The sequence below is a fragment of the Peromyscus eremicus genome, chromosome 1, assembly GCF_949786415.1.
Source record: "Peromyscus eremicus chromosome 1, PerEre_H2_v1, whole genome shotgun sequence".
In the NCBI taxonomy this organism is placed as follows: domain Eukaryota; kingdom Metazoa; phylum Chordata; class Mammalia; order Rodentia; family Cricetidae; genus Peromyscus; species Peromyscus eremicus.
Window position 1 is genome coordinate 56,963,480 of NC_081416.1, and position 19,271 is coordinate 56,982,750.

The 19,271-nt window shown below is 43.3% G+C and overlaps 1 protein-coding gene across 11 annotated transcripts in view; it reads left to right on the forward strand.

Annotated features, from left to right (window-relative positions):
* Nucleotides 1-19,271, forward strand: part of Ppp6r3 (protein phosphatase 6 regulatory subunit 3) — a 132,213-nt gene that overhangs the window by 86,950 nt on the left and 25,992 nt on the right. For 7 of the 11 annotated variants that reach the window (XM_059263712.1, XM_059263722.1, XM_059263737.1 and 4 more), the window contains 6 exons: nt 2,969-3,121; nt 4,491-4,640; nt 6,189-6,253; nt 9,432-9,547; nt 11,648-11,733; nt 18,405-18,491. In XM_059263712.1, coding sequence (XP_059119695.1) covers nt 2,969-3,121; nt 4,491-4,640; nt 6,189-6,253; nt 9,432-9,547; nt 11,648-11,733; nt 18,405-18,491 — 657 coding nt within the window. The remainder of the gene's footprint in view (nt 1-2,968; nt 3,122-4,490; nt 4,641-6,188; nt 6,254-9,431; nt 9,548-11,647; nt 11,734-18,404; nt 18,492-19,271) is intronic. The other 4 variants (XM_059263756.1, XM_059263781.1, XM_059263774.1 and 1 more) reach the window with 1 other exon arrangement.

Sequence of the window (19,271 nt, forward strand, 5' to 3'; positions counted from 1 at the left end):
TTTGCTGCCTCTGAACTGTTTTGTTGTTGGTTGGTTTGGTTTGGTTTTTTGGGGCAGGGTCTTGCTATATATTCCAGATTGGCCTTGAATTTGCTATCCTCTTACCTGAGCTTTATGAGTAGTAAGATTACAGGCATATACCACTGTGCCTCCTCTAAGCTAGTTTTGAAATTGGCTTTTATTCATATACATTGTCTAAAATTAGTAGATGAGGGAAAATTAGAATTAAAAATATCTAGTTAGTAAACTCAGATTTTTTGTTTTGCAAATCCTTGAGCACTTATGTATCAGTAAAATAAACATTTCCTATTTTTTTTTAAAGATTGATTTATTTATTTTGTATACAGTGTTCTGTCTGCATGTATATCTGCAGGCCAGAAGAAGGCACCAGATCTTATTACAGATGATTGTGAGCCACCATGTGGGTGCTGGGAATTGAACTCATGACCTCTGGAAGAACAGCCAATGCTCTTAACTGTTGAGCCATCTCTCCAGCCCACATTTTCCTATTTGTAACATACTTTTTTAGGTCTTTGAGGTCTGTGTGGCTTGTGAAAGGTCACTCGACAACATGCAGCTAGCCCTGGACCGCAGAACACAGGCACGAATTAGATGGTGTCACAGGCATGTGTCTGGCGGAGCAGAAACTACTGACCTCTGGGCTAGCAGGCAAAGGTTTTAGGATTCCCCTCACAGATAAGGGCCGTGAGGATGGCCCACCCATGTGGGCAATAGGTAAAGTGAGAAATCCATGGAGTCTGCTTAAAGGGCAAAGGGATTTATTAAGAAAGGCAACCTCATAAGATAGAACAGAGGAATTGTCACAGAGTCCTGAAAAGGTGAAGCATGGTCCCACTCTGTTCTTCTGCCTGAGACTGTCCCAGCATCCAAGTCCCATGAGAGAGTGAAGAGGGCAGCCTATGTGTGTCTCAGGTCTTAAGGGTAGCCCTGAGCCATGCCCCGGGAGCAGGTACATCAAAGTCACAGGTAGGTGGGACAGTTAACTACCTGCTACATCTCTAGGGGTGATGTTTCATGGTCCTAGACAGAACAGCTATCCACTACATTAACCTTTCCTGGCCTGATTTTTGAAATTGCATTTTCATATGAGCTTGGGGACAGTATGGACAGATGATGTTTTAATTGAGATACAGTCTACTGAGGTCTTGTACAACTTGGAAAGGACCTGGAGCAGGGTGTTGCTTTTCCATGAGGAACATGTGTATGCAGAACTGAACACAGTAGGACTTGAGGAGACCTACCAGAGACACACTAGGAATCACACTGCTCTAGTGCTGGGTCTTTTACCCTGTACATTTGGATCCAGTGTCATCTCTATGACATCATCACATTGGTATGATGCATTGAGAATTTAGTATATGAATTTGTCACTGTATATGAGGTCTCATTACTTAGTTACTGTTCTTTGCTGTGAAAAGACACCATGACCAAGGCAGCTGTTAGAAAAGGAAGCATTTAGTAGGGTCTTGCTTACAGTTTTAGAGTCTTAGTCCATTATCATTATGGGAGTAAGCTATGGCACCGGAGCAGTAGCTGAGAGCTACGTCCTGATCTTCAGGCAGAGAAGGAGAGACTCGCCCTGGCAAGGCTTTTGAAACTTCCAAGCCCATCCTCGGATACACAATTCCTCCAACAAGGTCATACCTCCGAATTCTGGTGATCACTCCCTGGGGACCAAGAATTCAAATATATGAGCCTATGGGAACCATTCTTGTTCAGACGGCCACATTGTTTTCTATTTACCCTTTTGAAGGAGGGGCCAGCAGAATACCTTAAGTCCAGAGCCCAAGGGTCTGGTTAGCTTCCAAATGGTTGTTCAGATGCCCATTGCTGTGTGAGGACCTAGCAGTTCTCTATGTGCTCAGGGTCCTGCTGGGCCCATTCCAGCCAGAGCTCTGCATCTTTATTCAGCTCATTCACCCTAGGAAACTTTTTTCAATGTTTAGCAGCTAAAATTGCCAGTGGCATCCTTCTTGGCAGTCCTCAGAGCAAGAGTAAGAAAAAGAATCTAGAAGAAGAGAGAGCATCACCAATAAAAAATGGAGACAAGAGGATAGGAGAGGTGTGATGGGGGCCCAGCCTGTGTCTTAGATGGTCCACTCAGCTTCTCCCTAAGTATACAAAGAGGCCCCTGACTCATGGCCCCAATTCATAACTGAGTCTATTGTTGAGATTCCTTTCACTCTAGGAATGAGTAACACAGGTAGCTTCACTCGGTGATAAAGTGTGTAAGTATAAGTAGATTCAGGGAGTGTTTTAAAGAAGCTTAATTGATTAATGAACTTGCTTGCTGTGGTAAGGATTAAATGTAGTCTACACATGCTAAGCAGGCAATCACCCCTAGGCACCATGAAGCTTTTTAAAAAGTCTCCGAGTTCCATGGAGTGGAACTGTAAGGCTTGGGCCAGAAGAGGAGAGTGGGCAAGTGTAAAGGTTTGGTTTAGGCAGTCCGAAAATCTTGGAAATAAGAGGCTGACCCTAATTAGCATTACATACTATGTTTTGGTATTGTTTTGTTTCTTAAAAATTCCTACAAGGACAACTTGTAGGAGCTGGTTATCTCCTTCCATTTCACTATGTAGGTTCCAGAGATTGGGGGGGGGCGGGGCTTGTATGGAACCTTCAGGGAGGGCATTTTAGTTTGTCACTCTTTCCTGTCAGAATGTCTAAAATGCTGCAGTATCTGCTTCTGTCTTGTGATTTCAGATTATTGAAACTCCCTTTCTAGACAAGAACAAGGCATCCATCACATTTCTCGGGGCAGACACTCATCTTTTACCATATGTAGCTGTTTCTGACTTCTTGTAAGATTCCAGCTGCAAGTTTAGATTTCTCTCAGGGGTCAGGTGTAAATGGTATGGGTGTTAGCTGGCCTTATGTGTCAGCACATGGGCTTTTTGTTTATTCATTTAACTGAATTTAATTTGAAGGCTTTTTTCTTCTTCAGAAAAGTGTAATGAAGACTACATGGGGTATACTGGACCCTCCTGTTGGGAACACTCGGTTGAATGTGATTAGGTTGATATCCAGCCTGCTCCAAACCAATACCAGCAGTATAAATGGGGACCTGATGGAACTGAACAGCATTGGTGTCATATTGGTGAGATTCTTCCTCACAGACATTTGAAATCACCCTTGATAGTTCCTAAGTCTTACAAATTGAAATGAGTGTGGTCTGAACTCAGTGTTCAGTACTGCCACCCTGAGCACTGAAACTGCTTTGAACACAGTGAGACTTGTCCCAGGCCTGTGTGTGACGTGAGGTGCTAAAGGTGTCCGCTTATTTCTGACACCTATCCACACAGTGAAGGGGAAGAGCTCATTCCCTCCCCACCTCTGGGAAGCCAAGTCTGGGGGACACTAGGAATCTAGGATGTACTAGAGCAAACAAAACAAAACTGGCAGAGGCACACACATCCCGAGGCACTGGCTCACTGCTCAGGGCCACATCTGTGACAGGGTTACCTTGTTAATAACTGTCCCACATTCTGCACACTTAGGAGCTCTGAGCAGGAAGCCCAACTTTAAACAGGACTGAGAAAATTAACAAGCTGCTATCTACAGACTGACATTCTGCTGACAGGAAAGACTATGATGACACTGTTAGGTTAACCTAGACCTTCTTTTTCAATAACAATAATGCTCTGTATTCCATTTCTTCATTTAAAAATGAACCTTAATTGTGCAGTTCATGAAAGTGCAAAGCCAAGCCTACTGCTTGCTTGGTGGTCTGAAGAAGCAATGGTAATTCTCCCTGGAGTCACAAAGTGAAGAGCATGGAAATGGACTGAACTGGATATTTGCATCACTTTAAAAACTTTCTCTGTGAGAAGGTTATGCTCATCTTTTCTTCGTGTTTCTGAAACTTTCCTCTATTTTCTAATATAGTCTATGCAAATTTAGCATTTCATTTTGAATGAATAGATAGTTATATGGATTATGAAGTAGTGTTTCAAACCTCCCCTTTAAATATTAAACTTTTGTTCCTTTTAATGTGGATGTATACATGTCTGTTTGTACATATGCATATATGGCATCATGGATTCCATGTCGAGGTCAGACTACATGCTTTAGAAGTCAGTTCTCTCTATCATGTGTGTTCCCAGCATCAAGCTCATGTAGTCAGTCTTGGTGGCAAGCACCTTTACCTTCTAGGCCAAAACTTGCTAGCCTTCTCCCTTGTCTTTAGAGACAGAGACTCATTGACTCTGAAGCTCATCAGTTAGGCTAGACTGGTTGGTCCGTTAGCTCTATCTGTCTTCACTTCCCCCGCACTGATTGCAGATTTATATGCCCTCATGTCCAGTTTTTAAGTAGGTGCTGGGGCCCAGAATCAGATCCTCCACTTACTCAGCAACCACTTTACTGAGTGAGCATTTCCCCACCCTGAAACAATTACTACTGTGTGGATGTTTAAAGTGGTGGCTCCAGCACTGAGCTAACTGAAGAGACTGCACTTTATTTTGTAGGACATGTTCTTCAAGTACACGTGGAATAACTTTCTACATACGCAAGTAGAAATTTGTATTGCGCTCATTCTTGCCAGTCCTTTTGAGAATGCAGAAAATGGCACCATTACTGATCAAGACTCCACTGGTGACAATTTGTTATTGAAGCATGTAAGCATTATTTCCTTGTTACTGTGTTTTCCAGAGTATGAAGTCAATCACAGTTGAAAACAGATTGAGTAGTTTCCATGTCGGAAGGTTTAGCTCATTGCACTTGGACCAGTGATTCTGTTAATCACATCCTGGACATAACACCTCTAAATGAACTGTAGGCCCACTCTCCTGGCAACATAAGAAGTTTGAACTTACCTTGAGGGAGTTAAAAGAACCATAGATAATTAAGTACTTCTGAGAATGCTTTTACAGTACTATGGCACACCAGAATTTAACTTTTGGTGCTGAATAGGTGCCTAAAAGTTTAGCAAAATGGCCGGGCAGTGGTGGCGCACGCCTTTAATCCCAGCACTCGGGAGGCAGAGCCAGGCGGATCTCTGTGAGTTCGAGGCCAGCCTGGGCTACCAAGTGAGTTCCAGGAAAAGGTGCAAAGCTACACAGAGAAACCCTGTCTCGAAAAACCAAAAAATAAAAAAAAAAAAGTTTAGCAAAATGAGTTTTAGTCAATGTTGAGTGATATTTTTAGGGTCTTTCTTTTGTTTTATGGGCAAGGGGCAGAGGGATCTTGCAGTGTAGACCAGATTGGTCTTGGACTCATGAACTTTGTCTCAGGCTCCCAAGAGATGGGGTTATAAGCATGTGCAGTAATACCTGGCTTGAAGGTCTCTTTTCTGTAAAATTCCCATTTTACAGTGATTTTTTCTGGGTCAGTGTTCAGAGTTCTACATTCCTATGGTTTTACCTACTCCTAGTTCCCGTGTGGTTGACCTGGAAGGCAGAAAGGCTCGCCTGAGCACCCGGGTGACTAGAGCAGACAAGTGCCATTGCTCACTGAAGTTTGTAGCCCACAGCTGCTTCTCTTTGACTGCTAGAGTTTTGGTAGGACACAAGTTCTCAGTATTACACAAGTATTAGGATATGTTCAAGTCGTGTTGTCCACATTTAAAAGTGAAGTAAGCTAGATATGGTTGTGCATGCTTATAAACCTAGCATATACTAGGTAAAGACAGAATTAGTGAGTTCAAGACCAGCCTGCCCTACATGAGACCCTGTCTTAAACCCACTCCCACCCCCGTCCTCTAGTAAAATAAAGCAAACAGAAAGATAGAGTTGTGCTAAATTTACCAGAGCCTACTTTCATCACTTGAATTCTGGCTGGACCCTGTGCTGTTGACCCACTTTTTCTATTAACAGAGCCTAGCTTTGCCTCAGGTTCACTGCTTACTGTGGCAACACCTTTAGCAGCAAGTTGCCTAGTGCTCTGTGTGGCTAGGGTCCTAATGGAACTGACCACAGGGGATCTGGAGTAAATGGCACCATGTTGCATTTGGGTGGACCAGTGACTAAGAACCACATGCAGTTTCATTTTATGTAAAGTTTTTTTGTTTTTAAAAGCCAGGGCCTCATTATGTATATCAGGCTGGTCTCTACCTCCAGAATTCTGGAGTTAAAGGCAGAACCACCAAGCTTACTTTGCTTTAGTGTTTTAATGCTTTTACCACTGTGTGAATAATAGGAATAATTGGAGTGTTCTTTCTTATTTAGCTTTTCCAAAAATGTCAGCTAATAGAGCGAATTCTTGAAGCCTGGGACACAAATGAGAAGAAACAGTAAGTAACTTTTTTCTGAAAGCAGTACAATTTGATTTGTAATTTACAGAAAATCTTATCATCTCCCCTTGGCTAGTTAGAGAAAGTGAAAATGAAGTTGCATCATAACAGATACTTTTCTAATAACCTTTGTTCAGGTTTTGGAACTGTTGTTTTGGAAGACTTTCTGAAAATAGTATTGAGTTGAATAAAAACAGTCAAAAGTTGACTCTCCCCTGGTGTGCAGTGATTACCCTCTCAGGGCAGAGCATTCTATGCACATGCTCTTACAGAAAAGTGTCACAATGTTTACTATTTTCTTCATAGACAAGATTTTGGGAAGCATTAGTTGCCCCTACCGACAGCTTTCTTACATAAGATGTTCTTGTGGTGGTGGTGGTCATCATCATGGTGGCGGTGGCGGCGGCAGCAACAGCAGTGGCTAGCAGGCACCTTTAAAAACCCTGGGAGTTTTTACATCACCCCCGGATTCTGAAACAGGCAGTGTAGGGAGGGTTTGGAAAGTCCTTTCAGGATATGCTGCTGTATGAGGCTGGGTGTGTCCATAAAAGTGACACCTAGCTTACGGATGGCATTACTGGGTGGTGGTTTATATGCATTTATTTTGGTGGGAGGATTGAGTCCTGATCATTAGCATTGGTTTGTGCTGAAACCCTCAGACCATTCTCTTCTTGATAATTTGGGGTGTGTAGGTAAACTGGTTATCCTGCCATGCTGTGGGATGCTGGGACTTAGTCACTGGGGGAGGTTAGAACTCACTGTTCACCCTCTGCCCTCCTCCCTATCCTTCTAGCCTCTAGTGACCACTATTATTTTCGTTGCTTCTATGAAGTCAGCTTTCTTAGTTTCCACGTGAGTAAGAACATACTGTCTTCTCATATTTTCTCACCTCTCCTGATAGTGTTCAATTCTATAGATGATACCACAATGGCAGGCAGAATTTTGTTTATTATGTCTGACTGCCCCATTTTTTATTAATACCATTTCTGAACAATCTTCATCTCAGTCTTGTGGTTTTGATTTGTATGTTCCTGTCAATTAATGACACTGTGTGTCTTTTGTATATCTCTGGGCCATTTGTGTGTCTTCTCTTGGGAAATAACTATTTATACCATAAACATTATTTAGGGAGAATCAGGAGGGGTTTGCTGTTGGTCTTTCTGTATTCTCTTGGCGGTGCTCCACTGTGGAAGTGCTCAGGTTCCCACTAACCTCCTGTGTCTCCCATCTGCTGCAGTCTCTTCGTAGTTTGAAGTGATCCCATTTGCTTTTGGTTGCTTTTCTTATTAGTGTTTTTGGGGTGTTTTCCAAAATGTCTTTGCCCAGACTAGGCTTGTGAGTGTTTGTCTTTTCTTCTAGTGGTTTTGTGGTGTTCTGTTTTCAGTTCAGTCTTCCTTTGCGTTGGTTTAGTTTGTGGTGAGAAGGTGGTTATCTGGCTTTACTGTACTTCATGAGTATGTCTATCTTGACCAGTGCTATTTATGAACAGGACTGTGCTTCCTTCTGAGTCAGGCTTAAGTCTGTTTCTCATTTGTCATGATATACCTTTCCTAGATAACCAATTTCAGGAAGTATGACTGCTGTGTGAAGCCCTTACATAACCACCACTGCAGTCAGAATGTAGAATGAATGCTATATCATCGTACATAGATGCATTGTCTCCCCCTCCCCTTCTCTCTCTTTTGGGGGGCTGGCATCAAAGTCATTGTTGGGTGAGCTGAAGGTAACCTTGAACCTCTCTCTGGTCCTGCCTCTTCCTCAGTGCTGTGATTACAATCATGTACCCATGTCTGCTTTTATGAGGTGCAAGTGATCAAATCCAGTACTTTTAGTGCAAGCTAGGCTGCATTTGACCAACTGAGTTTATCTTCAGTAGTTTATACTGTCACTGTTCGGATCTGGATTTAGCTCCTGAAGGAGCTAAGTGATTCAGGGCAGAAATCAGCTTGCATGTATTGGTTTTGGTGGTGGTCATGATGAACTTATTAACATTGAGAAACACAGGTGGGTTTTGATATGGCCGTACTGGAAATTGGTACTAGCTTATGTGGCTGTGGCAAGGGGTTTTGATTAGCAGGCACGTTATTCCAGGTGGTGCTCCTTTAGGGGAACTATGTGAGGCCTGCTGGACAACTCTCGTTCTATGTCTGACCTGTCAGCTGTTCTGTGTGCTCTGTGACCTTCCACCTACATTCTCTTACTCTTCCTGCCTCATTGGGCCAGCACATAAGTATCCGGCATGCTCTTCTCTTTCTGTGGGTCTGTCCTCTGAAGGCCAGATGAATAAACAGTCCCACAAGCTCGCAGATCCTAAGAGTTTTCTCTAGTGCTTCACTATGTCCGAAGCCTTGCAGAGATAGGCTATTATTTCTTACCTGTGGCCTTAAGGGAGTATGGGAGGGCTAAGAAGTTGTCTTTGGGAACACTAGAGTCTCTGGAGCTTACTGTGGAACCAAAGGCAGTCTTTGCAGCTCAGTGTGAGTCTCAAATTCCACACATGCCCTGGAGTTTACCCAGCAGGTATTGTATTTTCCAGGCAGACCTCCAAGCACAGAGTTATCTTTTAGTGACTCCTGAAAGGGTTTTCTTCCTTTAAGCAAGTATCTCTTAAGTCTCTGCCCTGCTGTCTCCAACAAAAATCCTTTCTTTTGTAAGTCATGGACATTAAAAAATAATCTTAATGTAAAAATGAATGTGGTTAGAAAGTAGATCTTGGCAGAAGAAAGCATTGAGGATTGAGTTCACTGGCCTCTGTTCTGAATGGTCTCCAGCAAGTGCAAGGGACCTTCCTTACCTCAGCCAAGTTTTCAGAGAAGCCACTGTGTCACGTTGAGAATTGCCATTATTATTTATAATTTATGCCTGTCAATTAGCACAAATAGAACTTGATGTCTTTTGTTGGGGGCTAGGCCAACAAAATTCTGACCTCAATTTCTTATAATCTAATTAAATTCTGAAATTGAGAGTTTTACAAAACTGTAAAGGAAAATTCTAGTGGCATGGGACATTAATGAACGTTTGCTTCAGATACCGTCAATGACTTTGGTTGTTGCTGACATTGGAGTAACTGTCCTGTTCCTATGCTGCTATGCCTTGTGTTAAGCTTATATACTCTCCATTCGAGACTCTGCGAAGTATCCATTCTTCCATTCTGAATAGTTTTTCTTTCTCTTGTCAGGGCTGAGGGAGGACGACGGCATGGTTACATGGGGCACCTCACCAGGATAGCTAACTGTATTGTGCACAGCACTGACAAGGGTCCGAATAGTGCGTTAGTACAGCAGCTTATCAAAGGTAAGTCATTTCAACAATTCTCATGGCATTTGTGTGGGATCAGAGAGCAGGGGAGGGGTTTCAGTGCTGGGAACAGGTTGAAATTTCTTTACTTTTTAGAGACTCTTTGGCTAGCTCACTGTGGCCCTTGAGAATGTTTGAACCATGTAGTTCTCACTATACCTTTGCTCAGATTTCTGCTGTCCATTTAGAAACCAAGAGGCATGCTGGAGTCACTTCCTGTTACAGAGCACTGTTGATGGCCTGGCTTTTTGTTTTGTTTTGTTTTTTTTAAGATTTATCTATTCACCAGACAGTGGTATACGAATTTAATCCCAGCACTTGGGAGGCAGGGGCAGGCAGATCTCTGAGTTTGAGGCCAGCCTGGTCTGTGCAGTGAGTTCCTGAATGGCCAGAGCTACATAGTGAGACCCTGTCTTGGGTGGGGGGTTATTTATTTATTTTATGTGTATGAGCATTTTGCCTGTGTGTGTGTCTGTACACCATGTGCATTCAGTGTCTGTGGAGGTCCGAAGAGGATGTCAGATTCCTCTGGAACTGGAATTATAGATGGTTGTGAGTTGCCTAGGATAAAAACCCAGGTTTTTTTTTTTTCCTTCAAACCCAGGTTCTTTAGAAGAGTAGTCAGTGCTCTTAAGTCCTGAGCCATCTCTCCAGCCTCTGACCTGGTTTTGTGTTTCTGTATTGGAGTAGAACCACTCAAGCTATGGTGGCTCTTGCTTTTTCTTCTGAAACGGGGGGGGGGGGGGGGGGGGGGTTGGGGGGGGGGTTGGGGGGGATGTATAATAGTATTTTGCCTATATGCATGTATATACACCATGTTCATACCTGGTCAGAAGAGGGTTTTGGATCCCCTGCAACTTGCTTTATGAATGGTTATGAGCCACCATGTGGGTGCTGGGAACAGAACCTAGGTTCCCTGGAAAAGTAACAAATGTTTGTAAGCACTGAGCTGTCTCTCTAGCGTCCAGAATCTAACCCATCCTCCCTCCTGTCGATTAAATTCCTTACTTGAGATACTAAAGCACTGTCAGCCTTTCTTCCATGTCTCTGTTACTAAAACGACAGACTTTGGCTCCTAAAGGATTCTTTTTCTACCAGCATTTAAATTGAATCAGCCCAAGGTGACTTACAGGGCTCAGCACCAGTTCATTTCTGCCAGAATGAGAGTACCAATGCCCTGACCTGCAGGCCTCTGTCTAGCAAGCATAGCTAGTTCTGAGACTTCTTTGAATTTGGGAAACTGACAGTCTTGGTAAGAAGTGGTGCTCTGTTGAGTGTGCACTAAAAGCCTAGTTCTTATCCAGTGACAGAAAAACTGAGGCTGCTTCACCTGTAATTTTGCTTAAGCCACCCCTCAGGGTTCATATCCTTATCAAGGAGAGAAGGCCATTCCTGGAAGTTACTTGTGTAAGTGTGCACCTGTGTATGGTTGCTTAAACCAGAATTTTCGGGTGACCACCCTTCTGTAGGTAGGCCTCTAAGGTGTAGAGCCATGGCTTCATTTTCTCAGAAAGTCATTGTAAGTCATTCTTTCAAAGTTTCTCTAGAAAGTAGAATTTGGCTGTAGAGCATTTCTTCATGATTTGTTTATGAGCCAAATATGTAGGAGACAGTACAAGCACAATCTCAGCATCCAGCAGGATTCTGTGAACCATTCATTCACCAGCCAGGTGTCCACTACAGGATCCCAGCGAAGGACAGAAGCTAATGCTTGTAGAGTTTCTTAAACTTGACCATACAAACAGTTCTTACCCTACCTCTACCCCCAAAGACCTGTCTCCTTTCATAAGAGTTGTTTGGAGATAAAATTCCGTGTTTCATTTCAGCAAAGCATTGTTAATAATTACTAAGTCACAACTCTTGCCCAGATCAGGCCTACATTGTTGGTAGGGTAGGGCGTTAGGGCTCAAGTCTGTGGACTGGGCCTATTGGAGTTTTTTAGATTCATTCCTCTTGGACCACTGGGCTAGCCATAGCCAGGACTTCAGCTGATTGGACTCCCCACATGCTATTCATGCAGCTACTCTTTGAGACTATACACTCTTGTCCCCATGGGTCACTGTGTGATAATGCTTTTTTTCCTTTTTCACTCTGAAGATCTTCCCGACGAAGTCAGGGAGCGATGGGAGACATTCTGCACGAGCTCCTTAGGAGAGACGAACAAGAGGAACACGGTAGATCTAGTAGGTTTCACAAGGTTACATCTCTGGGGTTTTTTGGTGCTCTCGGCCATTGCCTATGTACTTGGAAAAATGTTAAAGATGTCCATTAGGCCCAGTGAATGTGGGCCAAGGATAAGCTCTTTGCAGAAAGAGGACAGTATTCACAGCATTCTTGATTTGTTCATTCACCTCCTAGTAACCTGCCTTGCATGGCAAAAGGGTCCTAAAAAGCCACCCATGTCCACTGCAGTTCATATGAGTGTCTTGTCTCACCTGGGTCCTGCCCCCTAAGCACCTCAGCACCATCCTCTGACTTCCTCTTGTTCTGTGGCTTTCTACATTGGGCCTCATGTCACTCTTAGAATCCCAAACTCCCATGGATGTTCCAAGTGTTATGGAGTTGAAATTATTCTTACTTTAGGACAGTTTTGGAGAAGAGGGTTGTAGATGACTCTGAAACTTCAGCTTTTTAATGTTGAACTGAATTTGTTGGTACTTTCAGCCAGGGAATAATGGCATTGATAATTTTAAAAAATTATATTGGACTTTGGAATGTGTTTTTGTTTTTTAAACACATTAAGTTTTAAGGTGAGTATTGCTTTGTTTTAGTTTTTGCAGAAGAGAATGCATCTTTGTTAGCATGTGGCAGCTGGTGATCAGGGTGGTGGCCTGACTCAGAAGTGCTGTCAGCACTAGCTACAGTAGCCTTAAGTTTCTTGTAATAATACCTCAGTCATTAACAAATTATTTATATAGCAGGAGGCAGCTCTTCACAGATAAGAGCTGTAGAGCCATGGGTCATCCTGTGTTCCTCTGCATAGACCTTTGCCTCTCCATTGACTGGAGTAGTAGAGTAATGGCTTATATCTATATTTAACTTTATTTTATGTGCATTGGTGTGAAAGTATCAGACCGCCTGGAACTGGAGTTAAAGACAGTTGTGAGCTGCCATGTGGTTGCTGGGAATTGAACCCAGGTCCTCTGGAAGAGCAGCCAGTACTCTTAACCTCTGAGCCATCTCTGCAGCCCCCAAGTAATGGCTTTTAAAGGTGGGATTAATACAAAATTATGAAATACGAAAGGTAAAGAGATGACTGTAGAAGGGAGCTTTGTGGAACCATGTGGTTACAGTAGGTCTGAGGGCTCTGATGTGTGTGCCATTGTCTGGCCGACAAACCCACACTTGTCAACAGTGCTGACTAGCAGGAAGGGCGGGCAGTCTTTTTATAAAACTGTTACGGGGCTGGGTAGTTTGGGCTTCTCTGTACTAGTCAGTTGGTTAAAAATAATTGAGGCTGGATTTGAAACCACTCCAGCTGGTAGTTGTGAGTGGTTGGCTGCTCTGAAGAATGGCACTGTCCTCTTATGTTGTGACATTTTGTTGCCACTTGGAGTCCCAAATCAATCTTAGTGTAGGAATGCAGCCAGCATGGTGTTCTTTGTTTTTTGTATATAAAGGAGTATTTTGTTTGCAACAATTTTAAAATTATCCACCTGTAATTGTCTTTGTTTCCTCTTTGAGACAGAGTCTCATGATGTAGCTCTGCCTAGCCTGTGATTGATTTTTAAAAAAAAAATAGAAATCAGAAATACCCACTTAAAACTTGTTACCAAGCTTTTAAAAAAACAAACTTTTCCTGTGGGACACAGTAGTTCATGCCTGTAATCCACAGGAGGATCGGAAGTTCAAGGCTATGGCCAGCAGATGATTTGTTATATAAAGCACTTGGTGTGGGAACATGAGGGCCTGCATTCAATCCCCAGGACCTATGTAAGAGCTGGGCATGGCAGTGAATACCTGTAACCCAGCCTCAGGAGAGAGTCAGGAGGATCCTAGCCTAATGGAAACAGTGAGCTCCCGGTCATAAACCTCTGATCTCCACAGGTACCCACACATACACTGCACATACAGAAACACACAGATGGCGGAGGAGGGGGGGAATACAAGGTGTTTAGGGCCAGCCTCAGCTGCTTTGCAAGATTGAGGCCTGGACTATAAGAAACATCTCCCTCCTATTTCACCACCACCCCCCAAAAAAGAAAAACAACTTTAATCTTAGCAGATTTCTTTGAGAGCAGTCTGTAGTAAAAGAAGGTGCCATTGCTGCCCACACTTTTTCCTCAGCTCCTTTGCATGCTATCAGTAGACCTGCAGAGATTTTATAAATCCTGAGTACATGATGCAAGCAGCACAGACGTGTTCCCAGCCCCGTCTTGGTGGGCATTTACACCCATCCCACATTGAGGGAAGGCTGATATGAGCACCATCTTTCACTCAAAGTAGAGTTCTGTTCTCCCTGAGATGTCATCATACCTTGACCACATAGGTATTCTACAGGAAGAGGACCCTGGGAGAAGCCTTCAAACAGGCCAGCGAGGTCGCTTCATGGGTAAAGCTCCTGCTGCCAAGCTGGACCTACGTTTGATCCCCAGAACTCACACAGTGGAAGCAGAGAATGAACTCCCCACAAGTTTGACTTCCACATGTGTGGCATGTGTGTGCCCCCCAAACACACGAAATTAATTAATTAAAAGAATATCAAAGCATGTTCATGTCCTGTTGGGTTAGCCCCTCTCCCTAGATTTTGCTGTGCTGACGTGGTTGGATTGGCTTAAGACCTTTTCCATTCTTTCTTTCTTAAAGATTTTAAGGATTAGGCCGGGCGGTGGTGGCGCACGCCTTTAATCCCAGCACTCGGGAGGCAGAGCCAGGCAGATCTCTGTGAGTTCGAGACCAGCCTGGTCTCCAAAGTGAGTTCCAGGAAAGGCGCAAAGCTACACAGAGAAACCCTGTCTCGAAAAACAAACAAACAAACAAACAAACAAAAAAAAGATTTTAAGGATTAGTCTAGCTACCAAAGAGGTTTTAGTTATTTCCTTCCCCAGAATATATTCAACTTACTTTGGTGGGGTTAGGTACACGTTTGAGGGGTGGGGGGCAGTAGGCTACTGTAGAATGCTGCTGTAAATATAATTTCTAAATACTGTGGGCCTTATTTGTCCTTGAAAAAGTGACAGTGCTTGTGAATGTAATGCATGGTCTTGGTAAAAGCACATTCACCAGTGGAAATGTCAGTTGGGTAATAGATTGAGTATGCCAAGTAGATGACTAGATCTACTGCCTTACTCTGTTGCTTTAAGTGGTTCAGATGCCTCTCTGCAGTGTTGAATAGTCATAGCTTGAGTTACTATGTTGGTATGTTGCTTTGGCCCTTTGTTTTTTAATGTTTACCTAAGGATAGCTTCTACCACACTTGTCCTACTGCCCCCCCCCCCCCCCACCATGTCAGCATAAGCTCCTATGGCTTCCATTGCAGCTTTCTAACTTGGCTCTAAGTTGGAGGAATCTCCAGTCTTTTCAGCCCCTTCATTGGAATGAAGCCAAAATATGTGCACAGTTGGTTCCTGTGATGCTGCTATTCATGTGAGGGAGCTAGATTGTTAAACTTGGGTGCTTTGGACTGGGTTGTTGGGTTGGTTTTGTTTTTACAGTATCTCACTTTGTAGAACAGATTGGCCTCAAACTCTGATCCTTCTGCCTCAATCTATCAAATGTTTGGATTATAAGCATGTACCACCACACCCAACTCTAAGATTTGGTGTTTTAGTTAAATACAAAGAGCTCTGAATTTTGACGAAACCTCCAAACTAAAAATTGGCAAGGACTTAGATTAAAAATGGAAATTAGAAAATGTTTTGTATTAACTTTGAGAAGTTGAATTTGTCTGTCTTTGCTTATCCCTCCAGCGAAGAGAGTATTTTAGAAGCACTGACGGACAGGGCCTAGAGATAGTGTGGAGTGATAGGCACACACTTGTGTGAATGTCTTGTCCATGTAGCTAGGGTGAAAGCAAGAATGTCCCTAGCCCTGGAGCTGGCAGGTGCTGAGAGTCTCCAGTAAGCAACTTACAGTGGTACATCTTGCTGATGGGTTCCACACTCAGCAGTCTCCTCATGCTTAGGGTGTTCCTTTGGAGCCTCGGGGTTTAGTCACTCCGTTGCTCATTCTCTTAACACATTAGCAATGCTGACTGCTATTATGAAAGAGTGTGCTACCTTGGGAGCTGCCTTTTCATGCCTACATCAAATGTAATCTTACTGACATGATGGCCTTGGCAGGAGTGGTGTCATTTAGTGACTTGCTAGTGTTCTTTTATTGAGCGGACATTCTAGTGCCTGCAATGCCATTCATAGAGCATACTAGTACTTACCAAGCAGGGGAGAAACAGAAGCTTGGGAAACAGGGCTTTGTCAAATAGCCTGTTCTTTGTCATAGTGCCAGGGAGCAAGACGGGAAGTTCAAATATAGGTTGTCAAGGGGCTGGTGAGATGGCTCAGCAGGCAAGGAAGCCTGGAGAGCTGAGATCCATCTCTAGAACCAATGTAAACATGGAAGGACAGAATTGACTAAACAGTTGTTCTCCGGCCTCTATACATGTGTTATGGAACTTGCCCCCCCCCCACACACACACAATAAATGTCTTTAAACAAGGAAAACTTCATTACAGATAAGGTAGTATAGCCAAAGAGAGGGAAGCAAAGTGCAGACCTCAGAGCAGGGGCTGCAAGTGTGTGCAGGGGGTGGGTGCAGAGTCTGCTGTGGCTATTGTATCAGAGCAAATAAGGGTAGAAGTGAAGACAGAGGCAGACAGTGAGGCCTTAGCTTTGTATTTAAGATGAGAAACCACTAGGTTTAGAAGGAAAAAGTGACTTAATCCCATGTACACTTCTAGAAGATCTCTATGGCTTCTGGGCTGAACACAGACTGCAGGGTAAGCTGCCTCACTGACATTATTCATAACCCCTCACTAGCTGTTGACAGGTTTGGTGAGGAGTGGTAGGGTTTCTTTACATGGTCAGAGTGGCATGGCAGTTGTGAACAAGATAGAAAATGGCCATGATTTAGCTGAAGAAGAATGTAGGTAGCATTTCTGAGCTTCTAGTACCTCAGAAGGACTGTGTGATGCAGATCAGGAATTCAAGCTGCACTCAGCTGCTGATGAATGGGTTGGGATTCTGATCCCCTATGAGGCAGTGCAATCCTCTTTAGCTTGCTTTATTAATTCTTTCAGATTCTTATGTTGTGGGTGTCCTCAGAGTTGCACCCTCCATTAACACAACTGAAGGTCTGCCTGCATTGTGCTGTTAGTAATCATAATTAGCTAAAACTATCTTTAGAGAAAACATTGTAAACTGAGTTCAGTAACACACCCCAATAATGTTAGTTGAAGCAGAAGAATCCCAAGTTCAAGGCCTGCCTAGTCCAAAGTGGGGACATTATAAACACTTCCCTGGAGGGAGGTGCTTCACAGCATCAGTTTAGCAACCATGTGTAAAGGAGCCACATGTCTAGCCTTTCCTAGTTACTCCACAAAACTCTCCTCCTTATTCAACACTATGATTAACTCTTGTTTTGGGGAGGGGGTATCCTATGGCAGTGGTTTTCAGCCTTTCTAATGCTGCGACCCTTTAATATAATTCCCCATGTTGTGGTGACCCCCATCCATAAAATTATTTTGTTGCCATTCATAGTTGTAATTTTGCTAATGTTACTGTAATGTAAAAATATCTGTGGCCTCAGAGAGGTCGCAACCCACATGTTGAGAACCACTGACCTGTGGTTTTTGTACCCTAGTTGCACTTAGACAGGATTCCTGGGAGCAGCTTGGTTTCTGCTGTCTTCATTCAGGCCAGCTAAATTTAAATTGTCCTGTTTCTATGCCCAATACTCTGGCTGTACCCCAAATACACATTGGCTTAGCATGATGTGTACTGGTTTGCTAATGCCAGGCTATGAAGCACAGCTGTAGAGTTGGCAGAGGAACACATGTCTTATCTCTACCCAGAACACTTGTACTAAAGGCACTGAAGAGCAGGCATGGGGCACATGCTTGTAATCCCAGCATTTGGGAGGCTGAGTGAAGTAGGTAGATCTGATCCTGAAGCAAGCCTAGGCTACATAGTAAACCAATATAAAGAACTCTAGAGAGTCATTGTAAGTGACCTTCCAAAATATAACACTTCTTACAGAATTTGACTGACTGTTTGGTGCTAACAGTGAGGGCTATTATCAGTGCTGTGCTAGTCAACACGTTTCTGATTAGCAAGCATCACTTGACCATGAATGGTGAGCAGTTCATATTGGTGTTTTTCTTAGTTACTGAGTTGACTACTCTCTGTGGTGCAGGTAGGTCACATTTTCAGAGAGTCTTTTATTGGTCAGGGGACTGTTGACTTTAGAGCATTTATGACCAGTGTCTTTCTTGGTATAGGCAGGAAAGTCAAGACTAAAGACAAATGGTTATCTACAAGGCCGACCTCTATAGTGGCTCATGAGTGATTCCTAGGGTAGTGTTTTACCCCCACAGGCCTGACACATACATGCTATTTTTGTTCATCTGCACTGCACTTCGGCCTTTCCCCTTGAATGGAGTAATTCATCCTTCCTGTGTGATTCCTGGGGATGCTAGTCCTGAGGAGTGGAACCACCAGCCAACTGGGTGTGCAGCCAGAGTGGACTCTACATTGACTGGGTGTGCTTGACCACGTAACTGTTATTTCTGGAGTTTTTTGGTTTTTAGTACATTGAAACAAAAACTGAATGTGATATTTTTTTTCCATTAAAAAATGCTGATACAAAATGTCCACCACTTTTCTATGTTAAATAGTTTTTTACATTTTTATGCATATAGGTTACAACCTGCCATATTCATTCATCCAGTGATGATGAAATTGACTTTAAAGACACGGGTTTCTCACAGGATTCCTCTTTGCAGCAAGTGAGTCACACCTAAAGCTTTGCTATTTATTTTTATCTTAAGTGCATAGTTTAGCTGCCCTTGGAAATCATCATCTGTCACTGTGTTAGAATGCGGTTTGGGATTGCTACCAATTAGGCAAAAATGATTGAAACAGGGAGAGCTGGGGACTCACCAGGTGGGCTTATACTGTTATGTTCCTGGGTAACAGTGAGGAATGGTGGGTGTTGGTGAGCACGACATGAAACAGGTAGTCAGCAGGTCACCTCTATGCTCATTCTGCAGACCTTAATGGCTGTGCTGTGTTACTTAGATTCCTGGTAGAGACCTTGGTTAAGAGTGACAGAAATAAGAATTAAACATCTGAGTAAACTTTGTGCAGTGCCTCTGAACCACGTAGGCTATCTAGATAGTCCTTCCTCAGTGTGGTTTAATTATGTCCTGTGGCATCTAAATGAAGTTTTAGTCGGAATCATTCTTGCCACTCCTGCCCCCATTTGTTAACTGCATTTAATTTGTCTAGCAAAAACAGAGGACTTAGCATACTTTGGTCATTCTTAGAGAACTGACAGTTGATTTTACATTTCTACTGGGAGTTGAGTTTGAGAGTTCAGAATAGAAGCAGATGGCCAGCTGTTCATGGGAGAAGGCTGTGCTTAACTGTTCTGGTCCAGGCATCGGTGTGACAATAGGAGTAAGGAAACACTGCCACATTATACTAGGTGGTGCTTGGCTCCTTTCTCAGTCTCGGCAACACTTTTTACAGGGGTTGGTGTGAAGCTTTTTTGCTTCCAAATTGCA